We start from the raw sequence: 23,134 nt of genomic DNA on the forward strand, positions 1-23,134 counted from the left end.
TCCTTCCTTCCTTCCTTCCTTCCTTCCTTCCTTCCAGTGGGATGCCATTTCTCCCCAAAGGAAGGAACTAAGAAAAACACCTCTGAGTATGCTTTGCCTAAGAAAACCCTACAAAATTTATAGAGTTGTGTGCATGTACACATACACACAGTTAATCCTTATTGTCAAATATTCCTGCCTTCCCTTGTGAGCATCCTCCCACCTTTAAGCCCCCCAGCAGACAGCCCTGATCCAAGAGGGCTTGGATTGCCAGGAGTCCAACACCGCATTCGGCCAACCTGCTTCACCCACCCTTCCACCCGAAATCCTGCCATTTCCCCTCTTTAATTTTCAGCATCAAGATTTAATTAGAAACAAGGTGTGCCCAGCCTTGTCAAAGTGCATCAGAGTCTGTCTTGGGTTCTGTTGTGAGTGAAAACCTTGGCATAAATTATTGACCTGTCTTTGTTGAAAATTAATCTATCAATGGCTCCCTTGGGGTGGAACGAGGGTGGACTGCAGAAAAGGCCACTGGGAAAAGCAGAGGATTCATTTAGAATTATCCAGGAACATCCAGTGGATGGAAAGCTGAAGAAGATTCCAGAACTGCAGAAATAATCCAAGTTTGACATCACTTTAATTGCGATGGCTTGTGTTCGTCCAGATGTTGTTGAACCTCAATTCCCATCACTCCCAGACAGAATGCCAATGATGGGGAAAATGGGAATACTCATAGTTTACCCAACCCAGAATGCTTTCTAAAAGACTCTCTCCTCCCATTCTGGCATTGCCCACCTCTTAAAACCTGACAGATCTTTGTGCTGAATGCAATGCTGGCTTGGTCAAAGATCACAAGAGGAAGGGCCTTCTCTGTGGCTGCACTGGAACTGTGGAACTCCTTGCCATGTGACAATTGATTTTGCCAGATAGCGAAACCTTTACTGTTCAGGTAGAGGTTATTTTGTCAGGCAAGATGACATTTTATCTGTATAGAACAGATGGGTTTATCGAGGTGGATTTGGAACACTGATTTGCTGTGAACCCATACACCTAACAGGGTGGGTTGCTCATAGAGAAGAGTTTTCCTAATGATACTTTTTGATATAAATCTGCCTCTCTCCTCTAAAATGACTGCAAACAGAATGTGTTACGCATGGGCTGCCCTTCTACAGGATTCAGAAGTGGATCACACAACAGCCAGGACTGTAACCAGTAGGACTTGGTGAATCCATATTAATCTGAAAGAGCTATGTTGTTGCTCTGTTTCTGAGCCTGACTCAAGGGCTGGTGCTTTTTTAGAAGCAAGAAGAAAGACCTCAGTGCCCAAATGTCCATGACTTAAGATCAGCAGGGAAGGCTCTGCTGGGACATAGACTCATAGAACTGGGAGAAACCCACAGGGCCATCCAGTCCAACCCCATTCTGCCATGCAGGAATACACCATCAAAGCATCCCCAGCATCCAGCCTCTATTTAAAACCTTCAGAGTAGGAACTTCACCACACTCAGAAGCTCTCAGGAAGTCCTTCCTAATGTTCAGGTGGAATCTCTTTTCATGTGTAGATGGGACCACAATATAGAGTGTCATCTTGCTGATGTCAGAGCGTCCTCCTGATTGACATTAGTCTGGGTACCAGGTCAACACCTTTTTATCTGCTCAGCCATGAGTCTAACATCCCCATTTAAACTTCTGCTTCTAAGCCTCTTTGTTTCAGCTGCTGTCCCTTCCTTTCTGAAGTCCTGCCTATATGGAAAGAATTCTTTGATCGTGCAAAGATTTCCAATACTTTAGGATTAGACATTCTCACCTCATCAAGCATGAAACTGACAAAAGAATGGCTCTGTGAGATGAGGAGATGAAAGGGGCCATTTGGTGTGCTCCCTCCCACAAAAAAGGGATTGATTTCTATCTATACCGGTGGGACCTGCAACAGAATGTTGCTGTGCAGCAACTCTCTGCAAGAGAAGTGCTCCTGTTTGGGGGACTCCAATAGTAAAGGTTCAGGAGGGTTGTAAGAAAGGGGGCAACTGTCACCCTCTTTTCCAACTCCCACAACAACATCGCCTAGGTATAAGCAGAGATGAAAAGCTCTGGTGTCCAGGCGCCACTAAATTCAGTCCTATCAGCCTGTTAGCCCAATACAGCCAATAATGAAGAATGTGGGGAACTGCAGCCCAACAACATCTGGAGGGTCACATTATTTGCATCTCTGTCTTAGGTGAATAGTAGCTGTAGTTAACAACACTAGCAATAGTAAACCTTCTTCATACATATGAAGAGCCAGTTGGACTAGATTCTGAGACACCAGCATTCAAATCCCGTCTGAGTCCTGGAAACCCACTGGGTGACTTTGGGTAAGTCACACACTCTCAGCCTCAGAAGAATCCCATGATAAGTTTACCTTAGGGTTTAAGTCAGCAACAACTTGAAGGCACCCAAGAACACGCACAGGTTGGAAACGGAGTAGTGACAACAATTCAGAGCAGGAGAAAAAGAGGACATGCAGCACATGGTTAGAGTTTCTGCCCAAGCCTCCAGCAAGGGACCAGTGAAACTAAGAGGAAACGATAAGATGGCAGTGGGTGGGCAGCATCATCTATTTTTAGTCTGAACTTCTCTGAACTGTGTGAAAGGACAATTGCTGTCTTCCAAAGCATTCCCTTGGTTTTCACCTATCGACTTAGAGACATTTAAAAGAAACATAGTCCATTCTTCTTCCCAGCTGCATTTCCCCTCTCAGCCTTCCCCATTGCCAGATTTGATTTATCCACCTTCAGAGCACAGTCCTTCTGAATTTTGTTCAGACTGGCTGTGGCTGATCCCATGGACAAAGGCCATGTTGCCATCAAGGAAAATCCAGTGTTCTGCCTATTGTCAGGGCCAAAGTGATCTGGCTGTTCTCAGGCTGCATGGTTGCTCTCCCTGGCCCTGAAACTAAGCATGGCCCTGAAACTAAACTGAATTGTCTGTTACCACCAGCTGTGTCATGTCCTGCTCTCTTAACTAGATCTAGATCAGAATCTCTGTTGAAGTTGGAGGAGAGAGGTAGTGATTAAACACAAGTTGGATGCCAATCTTTAGGAAGTACTTTAGCGGTGGATTCCTGCATGGCAGAGGCTCAGACTAGATGGCCCTTTGTGTCCTTCCAACTCATTGATTTTATGACAGCTTGCACTGACTGGCAGCAACGCTCCAAAGTTTCAGCCTGGAATTATTCCCATCATATGCAGAGATGCCAGGAACTGAACCTGGGACCTTGGACAAGCAAGTCAGAGACTTCACTACTAAGCTGTGCCACTTCCAAATAATAATAATCCTCCTGGCCTGGACAATGTTGCATCCTCTCCTCCTTGATCTGATCTTGAGCAGGCAGTAACAGTGGAGTTCAGAACAGATGAGGTTTCTCAAAAGGGAGATACTGAAGGCACAATTTCAAACTGCTCCAACAAGGAGGAAAACTGGGAAGCGTCTCAAGAAACCAGGATAGATTACCAAAAGGGGCTTTTTGGGGGGCAGGGTATGTCCATAGCAAAAGGAAGAAGGGAATAGTAGAGGCACTACCTGGAGAAGATGGCAAAATGCTAACAGAAGACAGAGACAAGGCAGAACTACTCAACACCTTCTTTGCCTCAGTCTTCTCACAAAAGGAAAAAGGTGTTCAACCTGAGGAAAAAATGGAGCAGAGGACAGAATAGAGGAAATTCAGCACAGAATAAGTAAAATGGCAATACAGGAATACTTGGTTAATCTAAATGAATTCATATCTTGAGGTCCAGATGAACTACATCCAAGGCTATTAAAAGAACTGATGCACCAGCTAAAAAGGCCAATGCGATTCTAGAAAAGCCCTGGTGGCGCAGTGGTTAAATGCTTGTACTGCAGCCACTCACTCATAAATGACAAATGACAAGGTTGTGAGTTCAATCCCAGCCAGGGGCTCAGGGTCCACTCAGCCTGGCATCCTTCTGTAGATTGCTAAAATGAGTACCCAGGTTGTTGGGGGCAATTAGCTTACACTTTGTAAAACCGCTTAGGGAGTGCTTAAGCAGTCTAGAAATGTACTTGTTATTGCTATGGCTAAGCTGCATCAGTGGAAGCATCCTGTCCAGATCAAGGGAAGTTCTGGGCACCACAATTCAAAAAGGATGTCTACAGGCTGCAGCATGTCCAAAGGAAGGCAACTAAAATGGTGAAGAGTCTGGAAACCATGCCCTATGAGGAGTGATTTAGGGAGCTTGATATGTTTAGCTTGGGGGAAAGATGGTTAAGAAGTGATATGATAGCCCTGTTTAAATATTTGAAGGGATGTCATATTGAGAAGGGAGCAAGCTTGTTTTCTGCTGCTCCAGAGAACAGGACCAAGAACAATGGATGCAAGTTGCAGGAAAAGAGATTCCAGCTCAACATGAGGAGGAACGTCCTGACAGTAAGGGCTGTTCGACAGTGGAACAAACTCCCCCGGAGTGTAGTGGAGTCTCCTTCTTTGGAGGTCTTCAAACAGAGGCTGGATGGCCATCTGTCGGGGATGCTTTGATTGTGAGTTCTTGCATGGCAGGGGTTTGGACTGGATGGCCCTTGTGGTTTCTTCCCACTTTATGATTCTGTGATTCTAGATTCAATTCGATTCTGACAGATTTTATAGCTGTCAGAAGTAAGCTGGGGAGAAATAGGGAAGTGGGAGGAGGACCGAAAAACAGGCTATTTTAAAAGTTCTTGAAAATGTGAGATGACAGGATTGAGAGGGACTATCCCTGCTAAATTGGGACAGCTGGAGAGGAAAGAAGGGTGCCAGTTGTTGAATGAAAGACAGCAGCCATTCAAAGGAGGGGTGTGTGAAGGAAACTGATGGCCATTTACTGATCAACCAGGCAATGCCGTTATGCCTAGGTACTCAGAAGGCCATTGGGGCCTCCGCGCATGCAAGTGCATGTGCATGGGATCACAGCATAAAATCAATTAAAAAGGAGAAGACTAATCAATAGGAACAAAATCTATAACCGGTTGACTGCCCTAATAATTACTAGTTATTTGAATAATTCATTATGTCTGTCTGAATAGCTCTTATGCTCTTAGTGTATAAATGCTGAGCACAGACTTTAATCATTTATTATGACACTCATTTAAAAGAAATGTGTTAGAGAGGAGTAACAAATAAATCAGTGTGTGTGTGTGTGTCTGTGTGTGTTTGTAATTTGGCTGAATATTACTGTTCTACAGAAGCATGTGTATTTTCGTCATCCATAACAAGATGTGAGATTAGGCATTAAGATTAATCGAAAAGCAGTTGGGAAACATTAAGATTGTAACATTTGTGAGTGAACCTTGCAGGAATTAAGAACCTATATATAAACATCCGATGCTGAGATGAAGGGAACCACAGCAGTGCGTTGGCTAAAAATATAAGATGTGAGCCAGAAAAGCCCCTTGTCTGAATTATCGCTTAGCTAGGAATTTAGCATGAAGTTTGTTCTCCCACTCAATTGAAACCTGCTTCAACAGTATCAGCTGAAACACCTTTATTGTTTTTGATAGTATCAGAGTTTGTAATGCGTAGTATTAGAGAGGATTCAAATATAGAGGCGGTTAAAATAAAATAAAAAAGAATTTAGAATCATAGAATTTAAATCAAGAGCATTTGCGGATGACCTCCTCCTTAACCTGGCCAACCAAGTCAAAAATGTAAAGCATATGCTAGATAAATTAGAATGATTTAGTTTAGCTATGGGTTTAAGTATACATAAAGATAAGACATCGCTATTGATAATAAACTTGATGGAGGAAGAAAAAGAGGAAGAGATGAGGAAAGCTCACTTTTGAATTGATAACACGGTGAACGATTTAGGAAAACATGAACAATGAAAAAATGTGGATCTGTTTAAAAACATCTGTTTGTTCGACAGTGGAACACACTACTTCCTTGGAGTGTAATGGAGTCTCCCTCCTTGGAGGGCTTTAAACAGAGGCTGCATCTGTCAATTGGGATGCTTTGATTGAGATTTCCTGCATGGCAGAATGGGGTTGTACTGGATGAATCATAGAATCATAGAGTTGTAAGAGACCACAAGGGCCATCCAGTCCAACCCCTGCCATGCAGGAAATCACAATCAAAGCACCCCCGACAGATGGCCATCCAGCCTCTGTTTGAAGACCTCTAAGGAAGGAGACTCCACTACACTCCGAGGGACTTCTTGGGGTCTCTTCCAACTCTAGGATTCTATGAAATGTTTGAAGGTGTATCATATTGAGGATGGAGCACACTTGTCTTCTGCAGCTACTGAGAATAGGATATTCTGAGCAATGGATTAAAACTGCAAGAAAAGAGATTCCACCTAGAATCATAGCATCACAGATTCCTTTATTTGGAAGTGACCTCAATGGCCATCCTGTCCAAGCCCCTTTGGCCATGCAGGGATACACAAGCAAAGCATTCCCTCTGACAGATGGCCATTTAGCCTCTGATGAAAGACCTCCAAAGAAGGAGACTGCATCTCTCTCTGAGAGAGTGTATTCCAGTGGTGAACAGCTCTTACCATCAGGAAGGTCTTCTTCATGTTGAGGTGCAATCTCTTTTCCTGCAGCTTGAATCCATCCTCTGCCTGAGAAAGTGGTGAAGTCCGCTTCTTTGGAGGTTTTTAAGCAGAAATAGCCATCTCTCAGGAAGGCTTTGACTGTGATGGCACTTGGGGTCCCTTCCAACTTTATGATTCTCTAGTTCTATCTCACTTTCTGACTTGGATTCCATCCTTATTATTGCATGCTGAAACCGATAACTGGGTGCCATTGCTTCTCAGAACTGAAGGAAAAGAATCGCAGCATATGACTTCCGCGCACGGCGCACTTGTCTTTCACGTATTAAGAAGTATCAAAACAAGTTTTCTACCCCCCTTTTCTGGTTCTGATCACACTTCTTTTTAACTAAAGCTAAGGGAAAACAACATCACTCAACCATCAGTTCTCAGTCAAAGAGTAAGATGAAAACTAAACAAACCACCACCAGAAAAGTTTTTCACACAATAATTAATAGCTGCCTCCCAAACTGGTCAAGAATGTTGCACAAACGAAATATTAAAAAAGCTAAGCATAAAGGCAGAGTACAAAGAATTGGAGGAGGCTTCCTGTCTAAACCGGAATTCTGGAAGGCGCCATCCCTTTTCTCAAACAAATGGATATAGAGAAGCATCCCCCCTCCTTCGCTGTCCTGCAATTCTTCTTTTCATTTCCTTTTGAATAAGCATTAGTTCAGAAGGATGATCGGTGGGATCTCTTCCAGAGGAAATTGCATTTAACCCAGATCACATCTTTCTCTCTGTGTGTGCATGCACAAGCAAATATGCCACACTGACACCATATCTGACGGCACAGCGTGTGCACATCTCTTCGGGCATAAAAAGTACTGAATTCAATGGGAATAATTTCCAGGTACTGTGTATAGAACTGAAGCCCACTGTTCTTTTTCACACATTTGCATTCCTTCTGTATTGTGAATTAGTCTGCAATAACACAGAGGGGCAGGTGGCAGAAATGTGGTGTTTAATAATAGAATCATAGAGTTGGAAGAAACCGCAAGGGCCACCGAGTCCAACTCTGTGCCATGCAGGAAATCACAATCAAAGCATCCCCATTGACAGATGGCCATCCAGCCTCTGTTTAAAAACCTCCAAAGAAAGACACTCCACCACTTTCCAAGGAAGAGTGTTCCACTGTCAAACAGCTCTTACTGTCAGGACATTCCTTCTAATGTTGAGGTGGAACCTCTTTTCCTGGAGCTTGCATCCATTGTTCCAGGTCCTATTCTCCGGAGCAGCAGAAAATAAGCTTGCTCCATCCTCAATGTGAAGCCTTAAACAGGGCTATCGTATCAGGTCTTAACTGTCTCTTCTTCAGGCTAAACATGGAAGTTTACATCTCACTGAACTAAAATGAACCAAGCAAACACTGGTAAAGGGGCTATTACTCCTGGGAAGGTGATGCAGAAAACTGGCTGTGACAGGTTTCCCAGGCAATCTGAGGACAAAGCAGCTTGTATTCACTCAGCCTTTCTGGGGTATAAACCCCTTCCAGTTAGAATTAGGCTTCTAGCTCTGCCCCCCAGTGACCACAGAAGTCTTAAAAAGTTTAACCAAAATGGCCACAGAAAACCAGCCTTTCCTCTTGCAAGGTATAGTCTAGAAATCCTCCGCCAGCAGTTATATGACATTGCCTTCTAAATGTTTGTGGATTGTTATTTCCCTTTGGAGAGGCAAGGTTGCCAGATCAGTAGGTGATAACCCAGAGTTTCAGTCCCAGTTAGCACTGGTAAGGCATGCAGGCATTCTTAGATATTGTTTTAGTTCCTATGGGAGAGGGAACCCAAAAGGGCAGCGGTTCTCTGAGTAGAAACCCAAAGACCTTTGGTTAGAAAATTAAAAAGTTGCTTGCCGTGGCTTGATAGCTTAATCAGTCGATCAATACTGTTCACAGGGCAGGCAAGGAAGGAGCAGCAAGTCACTATGAAAAATGCATAAGAGGACAAAGGAGACCCAGGAGCAGAAAATTAAAAAAAGGTGGCCTGTTACATTTGTCCAATATCACAGGAGAAATCAAAGGGGTTTGTTGGTGTTTGGTACGAAGAGCATGAACGCCCCATGCTTGTTGTGGGAGTGGAGGAAAGGAATTGAAATGCACACTACACACCAGCTGACAGTTTCTGGCTTGCAAAATGCAGCTCATGCTAATTAAGTTGCTTTCTTAAAGATGGATTTTGCAAGCTGTAGCGTTTTTCAAGATCTACAAGATCAAGAAAAGGAGGAGGGTGTTTTTTCCCTATTTAATGGGAACTCACGACAAATCCATCTTATGCGCTTGCTCCAACTACCAGAAGGCAACTTTAATAAGATGATGAAGAAAAAATACTTGGGAGTATATATTTAAGGGATGAGGAAGGAGGAAGCCTTTACAATAATGGCAGCGTAACAGACCAACATTTTAAAACATAATTCCAAAAATGTTTAACATTATTGCATAGTAACCATATATGAATCATAGTTCCCTTATTCCTACAACCTCTCCAACATTGTTGGGGGAACAAATGGATCAGTTTACAAAGCTTCAATGGCGTTAAGTACCAATTGTGCAATAGTTTATAGAAATGCTCTCCAACTGAAGCTGATGGTGGCAGGTTCAACAACTTTGCCCACTGGTCTCAGACGTTTGTGTATTCAGTACATTTCCCATCAGGTTCTCAGCCTTGACCTCATATTATACAATAATAATAATAATAATAATAATAATAATAATAATAATAATAATTTTTATTTATAGACCGCTATTCCGAAATGATCATAGTGGTGTACAGTAAAATTGCAACACAATACAAAAAACTGCAAGGCCTCTCTCCCCCTCAAGATGGTGGTTGGAGGAGGGCTCTTTGTCTTCCAGGCCAGGCCTCTCTACCCCTCAAGATGGATTAGATTTTTGTACATTATTGGGACAAGTTTCCTAGATTGCAAATTTGCTTTCATGCAAAGGTCTTCAAAACACCTGAGATTTTGGGAATCATCTTTTTAAAATATATGTTGGGAAAGTAACCCATGGTTTCTAGACCCTTCACCATTTTGGTCACCTTCCTCTAGACACATTCCAGCTTATTTCCTTATCCATTTCTTACAAAATAAATTAAAAACACACTCTTTTTTTTGGTAATAAGCTTTGCTAAACGTCCTCGCCTTGTACTTCATTATTCCTCAAGCACATCTTGCCTTGTTTTTGATCTGGTTAAACAGAACGAACTGAAAGGTCTCAAGCAGTCTCTTTCAGGATGTGGTTTGAAAGACAAGTAGGTTTTTTTGCCAGAACAGGTTACTGACAGGAAGAGTTCCAATCCAAATTTGCTCACTCCTGCAAACAGCTTCTCAGTCCTTGCAGTTTAACTCAAAGAAGGTGGCTTACTGTTTCAAAAATCCAGACTGGGTGTCTCAAGTTGCAGCACCAAACTCTTCCACTGCCAAGGTCATTTCAGGATTCTCCCTGACTTTGCACGGAAAATGTTTTGACATATAGTACACAGAATAGTCTATTTTGGTCAATTTCAATGTTACAACTGTTCATTTGCAAGCATCTAGAGCATTCTGTTTCCACATTAATCTGCAACTGAATGAAATTTGCAAGAAAATTTGTGCTGAAATGCCTCGTTGTTGTTGTTGCAAGCCTTCAAGTCATTTCCAAATTATGGCAACCCTAAGGCAACCTGTCACAGGGGTTGTTGTTTTTTTGGCAAGATTTGGTCAGAGGTTTGCCATTGACATGCTCTGAGACTGAGAGTGTGTGACTTGTCTAAGGTTACCCATGGGTTTCATGTTCAAGCGGGGATTCGAACCCTGTCCCAACATTTCAAACCATTATGCCACACTGGCTCTTATCACTTCTTAAAAAATATTCCAAGTTTATGAATTAGTTTAACCTCAGGTAGACATTCCCATCCTAAAATGTGCATTTTCACTCCACGTTGAGATGGGAATTGTACCAAATAATCCAGAGATGTGTCAAAATCTAAGAGATCTTTATGTCTTGACATGCATATTTTTTGGGAGGGGCTATGGCTAGTTTGCATCAGAATTCATACAAGTAGAAATACTTACACATCCTTCAATCTAACTGTGCTAAGCTACACAACCAGCAAAATAGTGTGCTGTGAGAAACGTGGAATATTTATGAACATAAAATAGTAATAATACATGATTCCAATGAAAAATACTTTTGTGAACATACTTTTTTATTATTATGATTTTAGCAAAGAGGAAACATATCTGTTTCTCCCCTCCCAAAAGAATGTGACAGATTGCTGCTGGTTTTGCTTTCACACATGGGGGGAAAACAGCATCAGAGCCCTATCCTGCCTCTAATCCAACTGCTCTAGTGGAGCCCTTCTTCTTGATTCTATGCCAACTGAGCAGACACATCATGGTAACTGGCTTTAATGGCAAGAGAATGAATTAAAGCAACACTGGAAGTGTGAGCCAGAGCAGTCTCATTGGGTTCTTACCCTGCTTGCCCTGGTAGGTTTCAATGGAAAGGCGATCATCAAAAGTTCAGACAGGGACAGATGTTCGCATTTCCACAGGAACCATCACGTTCACACTTTTCCAAATCAGGAGGCGAAGCAGAAGGCAGCTGCCCTTCTGCATTCACACTTCCCAGGATTTTCTGAGGCAATGCTCTGAACAGAAATGACATACTGAAATGCGTCTGTTAGGACAAAGTGAACAAAAAAGGCATACAGCATTGGGGGAAGGGGGCGGGAATTGAAAGATTATGATCTTAAGAAAAACTGCTTGAAAAAACTACATATATTTGCAAATCCATGTACAGAAATTAATATTTTTTGTGCAATTAAAATGGTACAAGAAGGAAAATGGAACCAGAACATATTTATGATGGGTAAAATGAAAAACAAAGAGAAACCAAAGCTGTCAGATTTCTAGATGGGTTCTCTTTTATAGCTCTCTTACAGTCCCTCCGCTCCTGACTGGGGCAAGTATGAAAAAAGTATTATTATTATTAACATATATTTATAAAGTGCTGTAAAAAATGTCATATACTATTATTTTTAGAGAGATCTTGGAGCACCTTTGAGACTAATCTCATTTGGGCTGATCTTTGTGGGCTTCCAATTGTATGACAGGCCAGGACTTCACTTTCCTCAGCTCCGTCCATTCTGCCAGTCTCCCTGAAATTAAGTTTTAAGTGTAAAATTACATTGACATAAAAAGGTATTAGTAATCAAAGTAACTTTGGAGATAAACTGAAGGGTGAAGGTATTGTTTTTGCACCCAGCACTTGCAGAGAGGTCAAAGGTCCATCTCAGGCTTTTAGGGTCACAGCAAAGGGCTTGCATCACAATCAGAATCCACTTGCCACAAATACTATTGTCATTTTGACATATTGGCCTGTTACAGACAGCCAAAATAAAGCTGCTTGGAGTCACAGTGGAGGTATGGTGTTTCAATGATGCATGCATCCTAAGAGTCCAGAAGCCACACCAAAGCCACGCTCCAGTCCTTAGGACTGGAGCATGGCTTTGGTGAGACTTCGGGACTCTTAGGACTCATGCATCATTGAAACACCATACCTCCACTGTGACTCGAAGCAGCTTTATTTTGGCTGTCTGTAACAGGCCATTGTGTCTTCATTTTCATGGCACAATAATTAAGAATTGAACATCAGGAAAAGCACATTTCACTCAAGTTAAACAATTCTGAGGGGGGAACAGCACAATGGAAACAGCCACAATGAGCCCTCATAGAAGGGAAAGGCAGTAACTGAAGCCAAGAGACAGTTGAATATCAACTTTTATTCATACAGAAAAAACTTTCTAGACTGCAGAGTAATTTTTGGACAAAACATACACAGTTTCTTAAGAGAATTCTTAAGAAACATAACAAGTATTGGCTGATCCCAGTGGATCACTTCAGTATTTGAAGCTGAGCACCGTTGAAAGACCATCTTGGGGAGTAACACCACATTCCTTTTGGCCCCTGTGGGTTTAGCTGAACTAAGTCAAAGTCATTGCCAGGAAATGGGTCAGGACTCCCCGCTTTCAAACACTCTAGGGCTCTTTTTGTACTAACTGATCCTGTTAAGGGAGGAAATACACTTAGAGCCAGCAGAATGAAAACAGAGAGGTGGACCTCTCCACACCTCTCACCCTAGATTTCTCAGGCCCCACCACATACAGATGGTGTGCTACTGTCTGCATGTGTCATGGAAGGCTTCCAGAGTCCGAAAATCCCGCCATGTGGGCGGTAGACCATCTTGTAGAAACTTTCCGCAGCGCTGGCAGGGAGCCTGAAAGAGCTTTGTGTAACTTCTTAGCCATGTCTAAAAAAGAAAAAGAAAGAAGTGAGTAAACCAAACGCGGGCATTCCCAATGTCACCACCTCTGCTGAGGCCAATGATGCAGAGGACAGGAAATGTACCCTGGCTTGAGCCCAGACTCAGGCAGGATGGAGGTGAGAAAGAGTCACGCCAGAGAGAGACGGAAAGAAAAAAATCTGCAGAAAACCACAAGGTCACAGTATAGCTGATAGTCCACTTTATTGGCATGCCTGTTCTCTCTTATTCTCGATAAGCAACAACATAAATAGAAATTCCTGCAGCGACAAGCAGGTATTTGAAACTAAAGGGTCACCATGGACAGCTGGAATTTCCTCCTGCCTAGACTGAAATCAAATTCCCGTTGACCATTCACTCACAAAAGTGACCTTGTCAATATAAGCTTGCCTTTTGTATTCGGATATCATCCGTTCAAGTCACAGCACAGAAATGCAACATGTACTGCTATGTAGCCACATTTTGAAAACTAGTTTTGCATATAGCCTTTCTCATTTTTGTGCTTTGCATCTTGCGAAGGATATGATTTCCATGGCCAACATGGATTTTAACATTTTTCATCACCAGGAACCCTGATTAGACTAGAGTCTTGGGATGCTGGCAGAGACCTTGAGACTTCATGGCCAGTATGTCTGATAGTGTCTAAAAATAACATGCCTATCCCAATCGGCCTTATCCATCACATTGGCAATGGGGAGCCCCTCTCTCTTTGCCTAAAATGCCATCAACCACACCTGCCAAACCCAATGGTAAGGGAAGGTGCAAATAATTAAGTCCAAAACATCTAGAGGACCAAGGTTTCATCGAGTTACCCACATGGACTTTGTTAATATTTGTTCAAAATCAGCTGGACAAGGAAAACAAAGTGTTCCAACTTTTCTTAATCGCAGCAGTAAGATTTATAGCAGTAGTGGGAATCATGTGGCACTGCAACCACCATCAGTCCTTGCCAACTAATGGTGATGAAAGACGAAAGTTGCACTTCTAAAACAACTGGCAGGCTGCACAATCCCCACCCTTGATTTCGGTATGGAGGGAGACATTTAGTAGCTAATATTGCTAAACAACTGAGAATCAGAAATCCTGGTTAATCTACCTCGAATTACCCAGTGACCTACCAGGAGATTTAGCGCTACCTTCTGTTTACCTCTGCTTTACACTAGGTTATGGTTTTGTCCATATAGCAACCTGAAGGGCTTGGCTACTTTTTATCACTCTGATCTTGACGGCAAGGTCTCTACTTACAGGTGAGATGACTGTGTGGATATTTGTTCCTGCTAGGCCCAAGAGAACACTGGATTCTGCAGGCTCTAAACCACTCATGGGTTGCAAAAATGCACATCTGAACTCACATTAGATCACCCAGTGAGTGGATATTATATATGAACTGGGTAAAACACTCTGAGAGGCTTGAACCATGGCAAGATTACGGACATTTGGGCAGCAGGCCTCTACAATCTCCACTCCTTCATGCAAGGACTTCATTTAATTAGAACTGCATTCACTGTCAGTTAATTTGCTTTCATTTAATGAAAACTGCATGCCATGAGTGAAATCGTTCAAAAATATTTCAGTGTATTAAATAATGCAAAGGGGGTGGGAATTATATGTCCCCTCCACATGTTGTTGTGCTGTACTCCCAATATTCCCCACCATAGTTTATGCTGGCTAGGACTGATGGAAGTTGCAAGCCAACAACATCTGGAGGGCTGCAGAATTTTAAAGAGAGAAACCATATAGGAACGGCTGCTCTGACTCTCTTACATGGTTCTCTTGTTGAAACATTACCAGACCAGGAGAGGCACCAAGATGTAGTCACTGAGATTGTCAGAGACCATTGCTTTGATTATATAGTGGATGACAAAAGGATATACAAATCATGACAGTGTAATCCGCTACCAGAACCTTAAAAAAAAGCAGTTGGGAGCAGCACGGTTAAAAGATATGGTCTTCCTAGGCATTTGGAGGTCCCCAGTCTGATTATATGGCCAACCTCAGCCAGAAATATAGGGTTCACTATTATTTCCAATCTTCTCCATCCCTGTTAAGTCTGGGAATGAATCTCTCGCAGATATGAGGGTCGTACTGTATTTGAGTCTTTTTCTCCCTTATTACCTTTTAGCTTGTAGGTTAACTTCTCAGAGAGAACCAAAGATCAAATTCTATTTAGCCAGGCTCTTTGCAATAGATTTTGTGCCAACTCCCAATTTTTTGCTATTTCAGCTCTAGGTGCGGCCAAAAGCATTCCAATCAGCTCTTTATGAGATAATTGCTTATTTTCTCCTTCCCAAACTGAAAGTAATAGACATTCTCCCTGAGGAGCAATCTTCTGTCATGCATGAGATGAAATCTATTACTTGATTCCAGAACTCCTTTACCTTTGGCTTTCTAGCCACAGATGGCTTGTCTGGTGTGGACACAGGAGAGAACTTTCTTAAAGGCTACTCCCAGGTGATGGGGTTTCCTTCCATGGGAGGTTTAGTTCGCCTCTTCTCTGCTCTTTCTGCTGGCAAGATGCTGGGGCTTAAATTATGTGGCAGAAGGGTGTTTTGAATGCAGTATGCCATGCCATTATCTTTTTAGCCGTTAATTACACTGTATATGTGTTTTTAAACTGTTTTAATTATGGGCTTTTAAAACAGAATTGGATGTTTGTTTTTTAACTTTTATAAAATAAGATTTTAGCTGGGCTTTGTTTTAAATTTCTGTAAGCTATTTCGAATCCCTTGCTAGGAGAAAGGCAGGGTTACAAATAAAATAAAATAATGTGTCATTTTTGCTGCAACCTTACCAACATTTTGCACTTCCATTTTTGTCAATTCCTGGCTTTAGTGCAATATGGCAGTTCGCTTGTCACAGGTTGCCTGATCTGCTTTACCAGATGTGCCAGGGATAGAACTGGGACGTTCTGTGGGGAGAACAGTCCCCCTGCCACCTGGCTATGGTCACACATAGTTTGGCCTTAAGCATAACTTCCAACTTCAGCTGCATTTCAATAGGTAGGCACTGGAGGACATCTCTGCCCTGTGGCCTTGGGATGGCAGGAGGGAGGGCAAAGCAAACAAATAAATGCTGAGCAAGGTGATTTGAAGCTAAGTTTATGCCCCGTTGGTCATTCTTACAATTCAGTGGGGGGATCAACATTATGTAACTCAATTTCAAATTCAAGGAGAATACGCAACTAAAAAAAGCTTCCAAGACAAGTTGATTTGTGCCATGAAGGATGTTCATGAATCTTGTAATCTGAAGTCCTATTGAATTATGTCGATAAGAGAAAATTGTTCTCTGAAGAAGAGGTTGGTCACATTTATTGAAACAAATCCTTCTGTTTTCATCTGAGCTCCCTCTCAATCTTGGCTGTCAATAGTTTCCCCCAAGAAGAACCAAGGCCTGCTCTTGCAGCAAAGGCGCTAATGGCAACCAAATGGCACGATTTCAGTTTACTGTGGCATTGTCTCATTACTGAAAGCAGCTGAAATTTTCTGAACTTGTTTAAAAACAGTACATCAGGTCAAATTACACGTTTAAAACATCTGCTGGAAGGAGGTGGAGGTTGGGAAAAGGGACAGCCCCCATTTCTGTCTGGATAATTAAGACTCCACTACATCCTGTCAACTGGATTGCACACCTGATATGCAAGACATCAACTGTTATTGGCACTTGGGATGAACATCCTGGCTTTGCTTTCTTAAAAGTTATCACTAGTGTTTTAGCAAATCAATACTGCAAACCTATAGCTTAGGCAAATGTGCCCACCCAGTCACTATGCATTAATTTTCAGATGCACATTTCACTGGGGGACTGAGTCCATGACTGGATGCCGCTCATCAAAAGTGCATTTGCCGATAAAGAACTCTTCAAAGCAAAATGGGATGTAGCAAGGAAAGTGCTTCATTCATATAGAATTTAGCCAGGCAGCCCAAGTGAATGTTCTGGTAGGTTTTTTGTGCTTCAGGTGCTCTTGCAACCTTTCACAAAACGTGGTAGTGGTGAGGAGGAGGGGCACAGGGTCTATTTGAGTGGATAAAGATGCTTTAAATTTTCATTTGCCATTCTACTTTGCACTAGGTCTCTTAAGACCTGTACCCAAGCTCTGTCAACTAGAGGATAGGGGCAGTGAACTGTAGAAACATACTCTTGAAAGGCACAAGCTCTTCCATGACATGTAACTTTCCTTTCCTATGCCTTTTTTGTGAAGCTTTTCTGTATTAAACCAGTTCACTGATTCATCTGAGCCTAGGACTAATGGCAGTGGTTCTTCAAGATTGTATTATACTACTTTCAATAAAAGTATAGGCAGCCTGTTACCTATTATTTTAATACAGGTACAGTTCAATAATCTTAGTGCAGCCAATGCTTGCTTATGGCAGCTCTTTGGGGGTCCCAGGCAGACAAGCCCCTCCTGGTGCAGCAACAAGAGATCCGTTTTCACCAGAACCTGGGACCTTCTGCATACAAAGCACACTTTAGAACCTACTCTTACAGTAGCCATCACTATGGCTAAGCATGTAGAGAGATCATGTAGCACCTTTGAGACTAACTGAAAGAAAGAAGTTGGCAGCATGAGCTTTCATAGACTTCAGTTCACTTCTTCAGATGCTTTTGGTTCTAAAGATTCTACAGACTAACACAGCTATATCATTGAATTCTATGGCTAATCACGGCTCTTCTTTAACTCAGAATACAAAACTGCAATGTGAGGCTAGTTTTAGTCCTTTCCATCTTGATGTTTTTTTCCTGCCTTTCTAAAGCAATTCTCTCATGTACAAAGTGTTATATGAGAGACTGAGTATGCCAGCCTGAGGTAACTTGTACTTCTTGCTTTCCATTTGTCTTGGCTCACTGTTACCGACATTTATCCCCCTCTTTCTCCTTTTTCAACAATGTCGCCTTGCACAACTGAACTGTAGGGTTAGGTTGTAAATTCCCTGTTTTGGAGAGACTCTAATGTAACTTTTTAATGAGAGGTAATGCTCCATGCTTCTCTGAAATGGAGTATGATTTGGATCATGACAATCAATACCCAACATCTTGTCATCAACTCTCTTGCAAACATATCTAGGGGTAACTGTATTTTATTGTACTTGTCTCTTATAAAGTTAGGACATGAGAGGAAACGTACCATGAAAGACCTGACCACCACATCTGGCATCTGAGGTAACTGGTAATGCAGCAGGGCCGTCGTAGCATGGTCAGTTACCTGGAAGTGGGAACAGGGGAGAGAAAAAGAGAGAAAGGAAAAGTCATCAGTCACACTATGAAATCTGGTCCTTGACATCAGGATCATACAGTTCTATCAGGGTATCCTTCTGACCTTTCTCTGAATGTGTGAGAAAATTAAGAGTCTTTTACAAAATACAATATGGGTAGAACAGCATTTATCTAAAGCATTTCAGTAAATGTTATAGAGCTACACTGTAAAAAGAGATGACAGGGAAGAAACAATGAGGCTCATAATACTGGGCTTTCCTTCTCTCTCCCTTCTTGTTCCAGCCTCATGCAACCTCCTTGCAAAGTCAGGGCATTTTCCTGAACAGATATGAGATGTGAGGTGTGATATGTGTGGCTTTAGCTGGAAGAGGGAATTTCTAGGGAATTAGTCTCACATCTACTCTGTGCCACTAGATCCAAACTGAGGCTGTGTGTGTGTGTCTAGGATTTCATCAGTATGTCCATTTCAAGTGTACAAGCCATTTTACATATATCCAAAGCCTTCCAGTGCAATCACCCAGGTATGGAGCATTTCAACATCAGCCAATGTCTAACAGGAAACTAGCTTATATGAAGTCCGAGCATTTGTCCATTTAGCTCCATATTATCTATACTGACTGACACTGGCTCTATAAAGTTATGAAGAGGAACCCTACCTAAAAGTGCTGAGGAATGAGCTCGGGGCTAACTGCATGTGCTCAGCCACTGAGCGATAGGCTTTCCTCACTTTCATGGGGCTACAGCTTTAAAAAGAAAGGAGAGCCCTCAAAGGAGAGAGTCCTTACACTCTGCTGCTGGCAAAATATTTACACAACTACCTTTGTCCCCCTGAATAACGGCTCTAGTTTTAACGTAAAATTCTTGAATTAAGAGCACCAGAGAGATTTCAACACAGTTGTTAACATAATTAGTAGTACTAAAGGGAGAAGAAAGCTGCATACTGAGATCTACCGAAAAAGCTGCTACATCAAGGGCTTGTATTTCAGGATCTGACAGCAGTGAAAAGGGGCCTAATTCTCTCTTGGTTCTAGCTCTGTGGGTTAAGCCCAGCCTAGCTTTGTGGAATCTCTAACAAGTGGGAGCACTACAAAAATACTCCAGGAGGGAAATCCTCACCTCCACCATCTCCCCTCCCGGACTCTCTTTTTTCCTAAATTTTAAATTGTAAATTGTAGATTATCTGGTGGCTGTTTTCAAGTTCATTGGACAAACTGTTTACATACTTTTCAGCCAAAAATATTAATTTATTTTATTTACAATATTTGTACACCACTTCATGCAGTACAATCTGTAATCAGTTCTCATCGAAACAAACAGTATTACAGTTTAAAACCAATACCTGCTAACAATATAAAAACAGAACAATGCAATACAATACAACAATGGTATCTGAATCACCCTTCAGGCTCCCTCTGTCTGCCTCATTTGACGAAGATCTTTGGTGTACCATGGTTTTTTATTAAAAGCGGGCCGGAAAGGACGCTTGGGAACGATAATGTCTATGGCCTTGGTAAGATCGTTATTCCAGGTATCAACCAAGGCTTCGACAGAATCGGCATCGTTCCCAGCCATAAAACCCTCTAGAGCTTCCTGGAACCATTTGCGTTCCATCAGCTTTCGAGGGTGGACTATTTTAATAGGTCCTCTACCCCCGAGAGTGATATGGATAGTAGCCTTCAGTCCTACTTTGACCAGAAAATGGTCCGTCCATGACAGGGCAGAGGCCATATACAATGCTGATGGCAGCTACTAAATGTAGCTGAACAGGCACAAATTCTAGGCCAAACCAGGCATGAATTATGTGTCTTCTTTCCTCAAATCTAGGCTCCCCTCCTCCTTTAGGTTTAGGGCAGTGACTGTTTTTTTCTACTGAGGGCAAAAAGTACAGAAATCATTTAGTTAGAATTAAACAATTCTGAGCCTGGGTAATTTTTTGAGTGTCTTCACATCAAACCACACTTCTGGTTACTCACTTTTCCATTTCAACACTATAATTTAGGGCAGGGAGGTAATTTTGGTGCTATTGTTAAACACTGGGAGTCAGAAACCTTACTTGGTCTGCTTGCAAATCACCCAGAGACTGCTGTTGAATTTCTGTAAAGGTCACAGTTGGGAAAAGCAGGGTGAAACCTCCTCTCCACCAAGGCTCACCATAGCAGCCCAGCTAATAATCTTCAATCTGCATGTGCTCAGGTTGGGAACCACTAAACCATTTTTTAAAAATCCACAGCATAAGGTGACACTTTGCTTTCTCCCACTGCCAATAATTAAGCTCAATCCCCATTCTAACTTGCAAGATTTCCATCATGCCCTAGTTTTCCTCCTCACAGAGCATGCTTAGATTTATCATTGCACAACAGCTACACATAAAAGCAAACTGTAAGCTACAGTTCTCCTTCTGTTACATCTAACCTCCAACGAATTGATTTCTGTTTTGTTTTATCTAATCCTTCCACAACAAAGTTTAAAAAAACATATTATAGGCATTGAAGTTGTGGTGGAAAGTTGCTGGGGAGGGAAAGCATTGCTATTAATAAATTCAAACTGACTGGCTATTTGGGCATAGTGGCACATATGCTGTTCCTATTGTAAAGTAGAGCTAATGAGATTCCACTGGGAGATAAAAGCCATCATGGCACTGCTGGAACACTAATAATGTTTTCTGAACAAAAAGCAAGCAATTGGTACCAGCAGCAAATGCGGAGAAAAGAAAAGTGCTCCTCCTTGTGCAGATCAAAGCAGGCACCAAACAGTTGGGAAGAAAGCGAAGTGTGGGAGAAGAATCCCCCCACAAGTGGTGACAAACATTGCAATGTGGAACACAGCAAGGAGATGGGGAAACAATTAACCGTCTGGCAAAGGTAGGTATATGTATGTGTGGGTATGCCACACCAGCACTCACTCCTCCTCCTAGCATTGTGATTCTTTCATGTGCACATTTTATCCAAAGGAGAAAAAAAAGAGCTAGGAGGCAAACTGAATGTGAAGAGTCATTAACAAGATTATTTCACACACCACCAAGCAGGACAGACATTCATATGCTCCAAATTATATCCAATTCTTCCATGTTAACTATGCTACAGACATCCTAGAACATTGCTCAATTTCACTGACATCCTCATCCTCTTATTTTAATAATTAATTTTTTTTGCCTTCTAAGCCAAGTATCTTCCTCTGGGTTTTTGTTTTAACGAAAATGGAGGTCCATAGATTCTTTAAAAAGTATCCTCCACACTCGTGGGAGTTGGGGTGCAGGACCTCCATGAGTATGAAAAAAAACCCACAAAAATCTCCAGCACCCCCCTCAAACCTTAGATTTAATTCAGACCTTTCACCGTTCCCATACACTTGACCCATGTCAGTGTGGGTGAAGCTGGGACTGTAATGGTGATCAGTGGTAGCAGCAGTAGTAATGGCTTGGGTTCATTTTATTGTGCATGGGAGAGCCTTACCTTGAAAGTTATCTTCTTTAACATCATATGATTTGGAACCCCTCCCCCCCATGTATTTCTATGCCAAGCAGGAGAAGATTAGTGGGAACCCCTCCCTCCATGCCCTGGCCCTGCATCCCTTTATGCATGAATCTCTTCTAAAGAATTCTTAAATTGGACACTTGCACCATTTAAAACATAGACATTTATTTAAAATACTACAATAATATGTGTGTGTGTGCCTTCAAGCTGCCTGTTGACATATGGCAGCCCTTGAATTTCATAGGGTTTCTTAGGAAAGGAAGACTCAGAAGTGGTTTTGTCAATTCCTTCCACTGAAATATAGCCTAGAGCATTTGGTCCTCTTTGGTGGTCTTCCATCCAAATACTAATATGGGATGATCTTGCTTAGCTTCCAATATCAGAAGATATCTGGTACATTTAGGGTATACTTTTCTGAATTTCCCCAGATCTAGGTACCTTCAGGTTTTATTGGGAAGGGTCTTTCACAACACCTCTTGGTTAGATATTACTTTTCTCAGTTATCAAACTCTGAGCAGGGTATTCCGTGTTGAAATGAACTGACAGACATGTAAACGACTGGCAGCTACCAGGGTAGAAATGAAAAGGGAGGCATTTTAGTATGTATTCATTTCTTTCAAAATATTTCACGGGGTAATATGTTTAACATATATCTCTTCTAAAATGTTTATATTTTGAGAATTTAATGTTTCCCATAGGTTTCATTTTTATGCTGAAAAAACTCTTTGCAAACCTTTGGAAAATGGTGGTAACAAAGACCTTTGATGATAAAAAGCTTTTCCTTTTCCTTTTGGATTACCGGTTGGAGACGTCTGAAGAGTTAATAAAAAGGTTAAAGATTGGCACTGTCTTTGCACCTGCAGAGTTTAAAATGTCAGAAAAATGTGGAGATGCGCCAACCTTTTCTCAGCTCTTTGTGTTTCTGCCCTTTCAGAGATTCCTCCCTCTATTTTATGGCTCTATTCTCCAAAACCCACCCTGCTGGTTGACTGGGTGGTTATAAAAGCTTATTCACCCCAGAAGGCGTTCAAGCCAGTCTCCAGGGGAACTGTGGTAAATATCTTAGCCGTAATGGGCCCTCTGGGAACTCTTCCCCTACCAAATTAAACAGGCCCAGGGATCCTCCGAATCACAGGGAGGCACAAGGCTTGCTGACACACAAATGAGCAAGACACAGGGAGGCACACGTCTGGCTGACAAACAAAGGAGTCAAGACAAATTTAACTTCGCACAACAGGGCCAGACTAGGGAGAGCAGAGGTCTCTGCTCTTTAACCTGAAAAGATTCGGCTGCACCTGTCTAGGAAATTAACACTTTGGCAGCTAGTGCCAGAAGTTGTTTTACTGCTGCTGAAGAAAGAAGGAGATCACAATCCAGCACTGAAAACACTACAATTCAAAGGAAATGGATATTGTGGCATTTCAAAAGGCTGTTACTGAAAAGCATGGTTGGAGTCATTGACTGTTGCAATGTTTTAAAAAGACAGCACAGAGATGGGTAGGAATCATATTCTTCCTTGGAAATAAAATCTGCTTGTGGTTGAGAGAACAGTCATTTTGCAGTGTGCCAGAGGCCCTGATTTTTAACCTTTCTATCTTTGGAGG

The 23,134-nt window shown here is 42.0% G+C and overlaps 1 protein-coding gene across 3 annotated transcripts in view; it reads right to left on the reverse strand.

The window, feature by feature from the left end:
• Positions 1 to 10,697: 10,697 nt before the first annotated feature.
• The window catches only part of LOC149308179 (mediator of RNA polymerase II transcription subunit 27-like), a 105,016-nt gene continuing 92,579 nt past the window's right edge, over positions 10,698 to 23,134 (reverse strand). The window contains exons 7-9 of one of the 3 annotated variants that reach the window (XM_089535258.1): positions 17,969 to 18,046; positions 12,662 to 12,834; positions 10,698 to 11,173 (exon numbers count right to left, since the gene is read on the reverse strand). In XM_089535258.1, coding sequence (XP_089391384.1) covers positions 12,700 to 12,834; positions 17,969 to 18,046 — 213 coding nt within the window. In that variant the 3' untranslated portion in view covers positions 10,698 to 11,173; positions 12,662 to 12,699. Of the gene's footprint in view, positions 11,174 to 12,287; positions 12,835 to 17,968; positions 18,047 to 23,134 lie in introns of those variants that run through there. The other 2 variants (XM_089535257.1, XR_016282132.1) reach the window with 2 other exon arrangements.

The sequence above is a fragment of the Sceloporus occidentalis genome, unplaced genomic scaffold (assembly GCF_023333645.1).
Source record: "Sceloporus occidentalis isolate IW3139 unplaced genomic scaffold, rSceOcc1.0.p SCAF_8, whole genome shotgun sequence".
Taxonomy (NCBI): domain Eukaryota; kingdom Metazoa; phylum Chordata; class Lepidosauria; order Squamata; family Phrynosomatidae; genus Sceloporus; species Sceloporus occidentalis.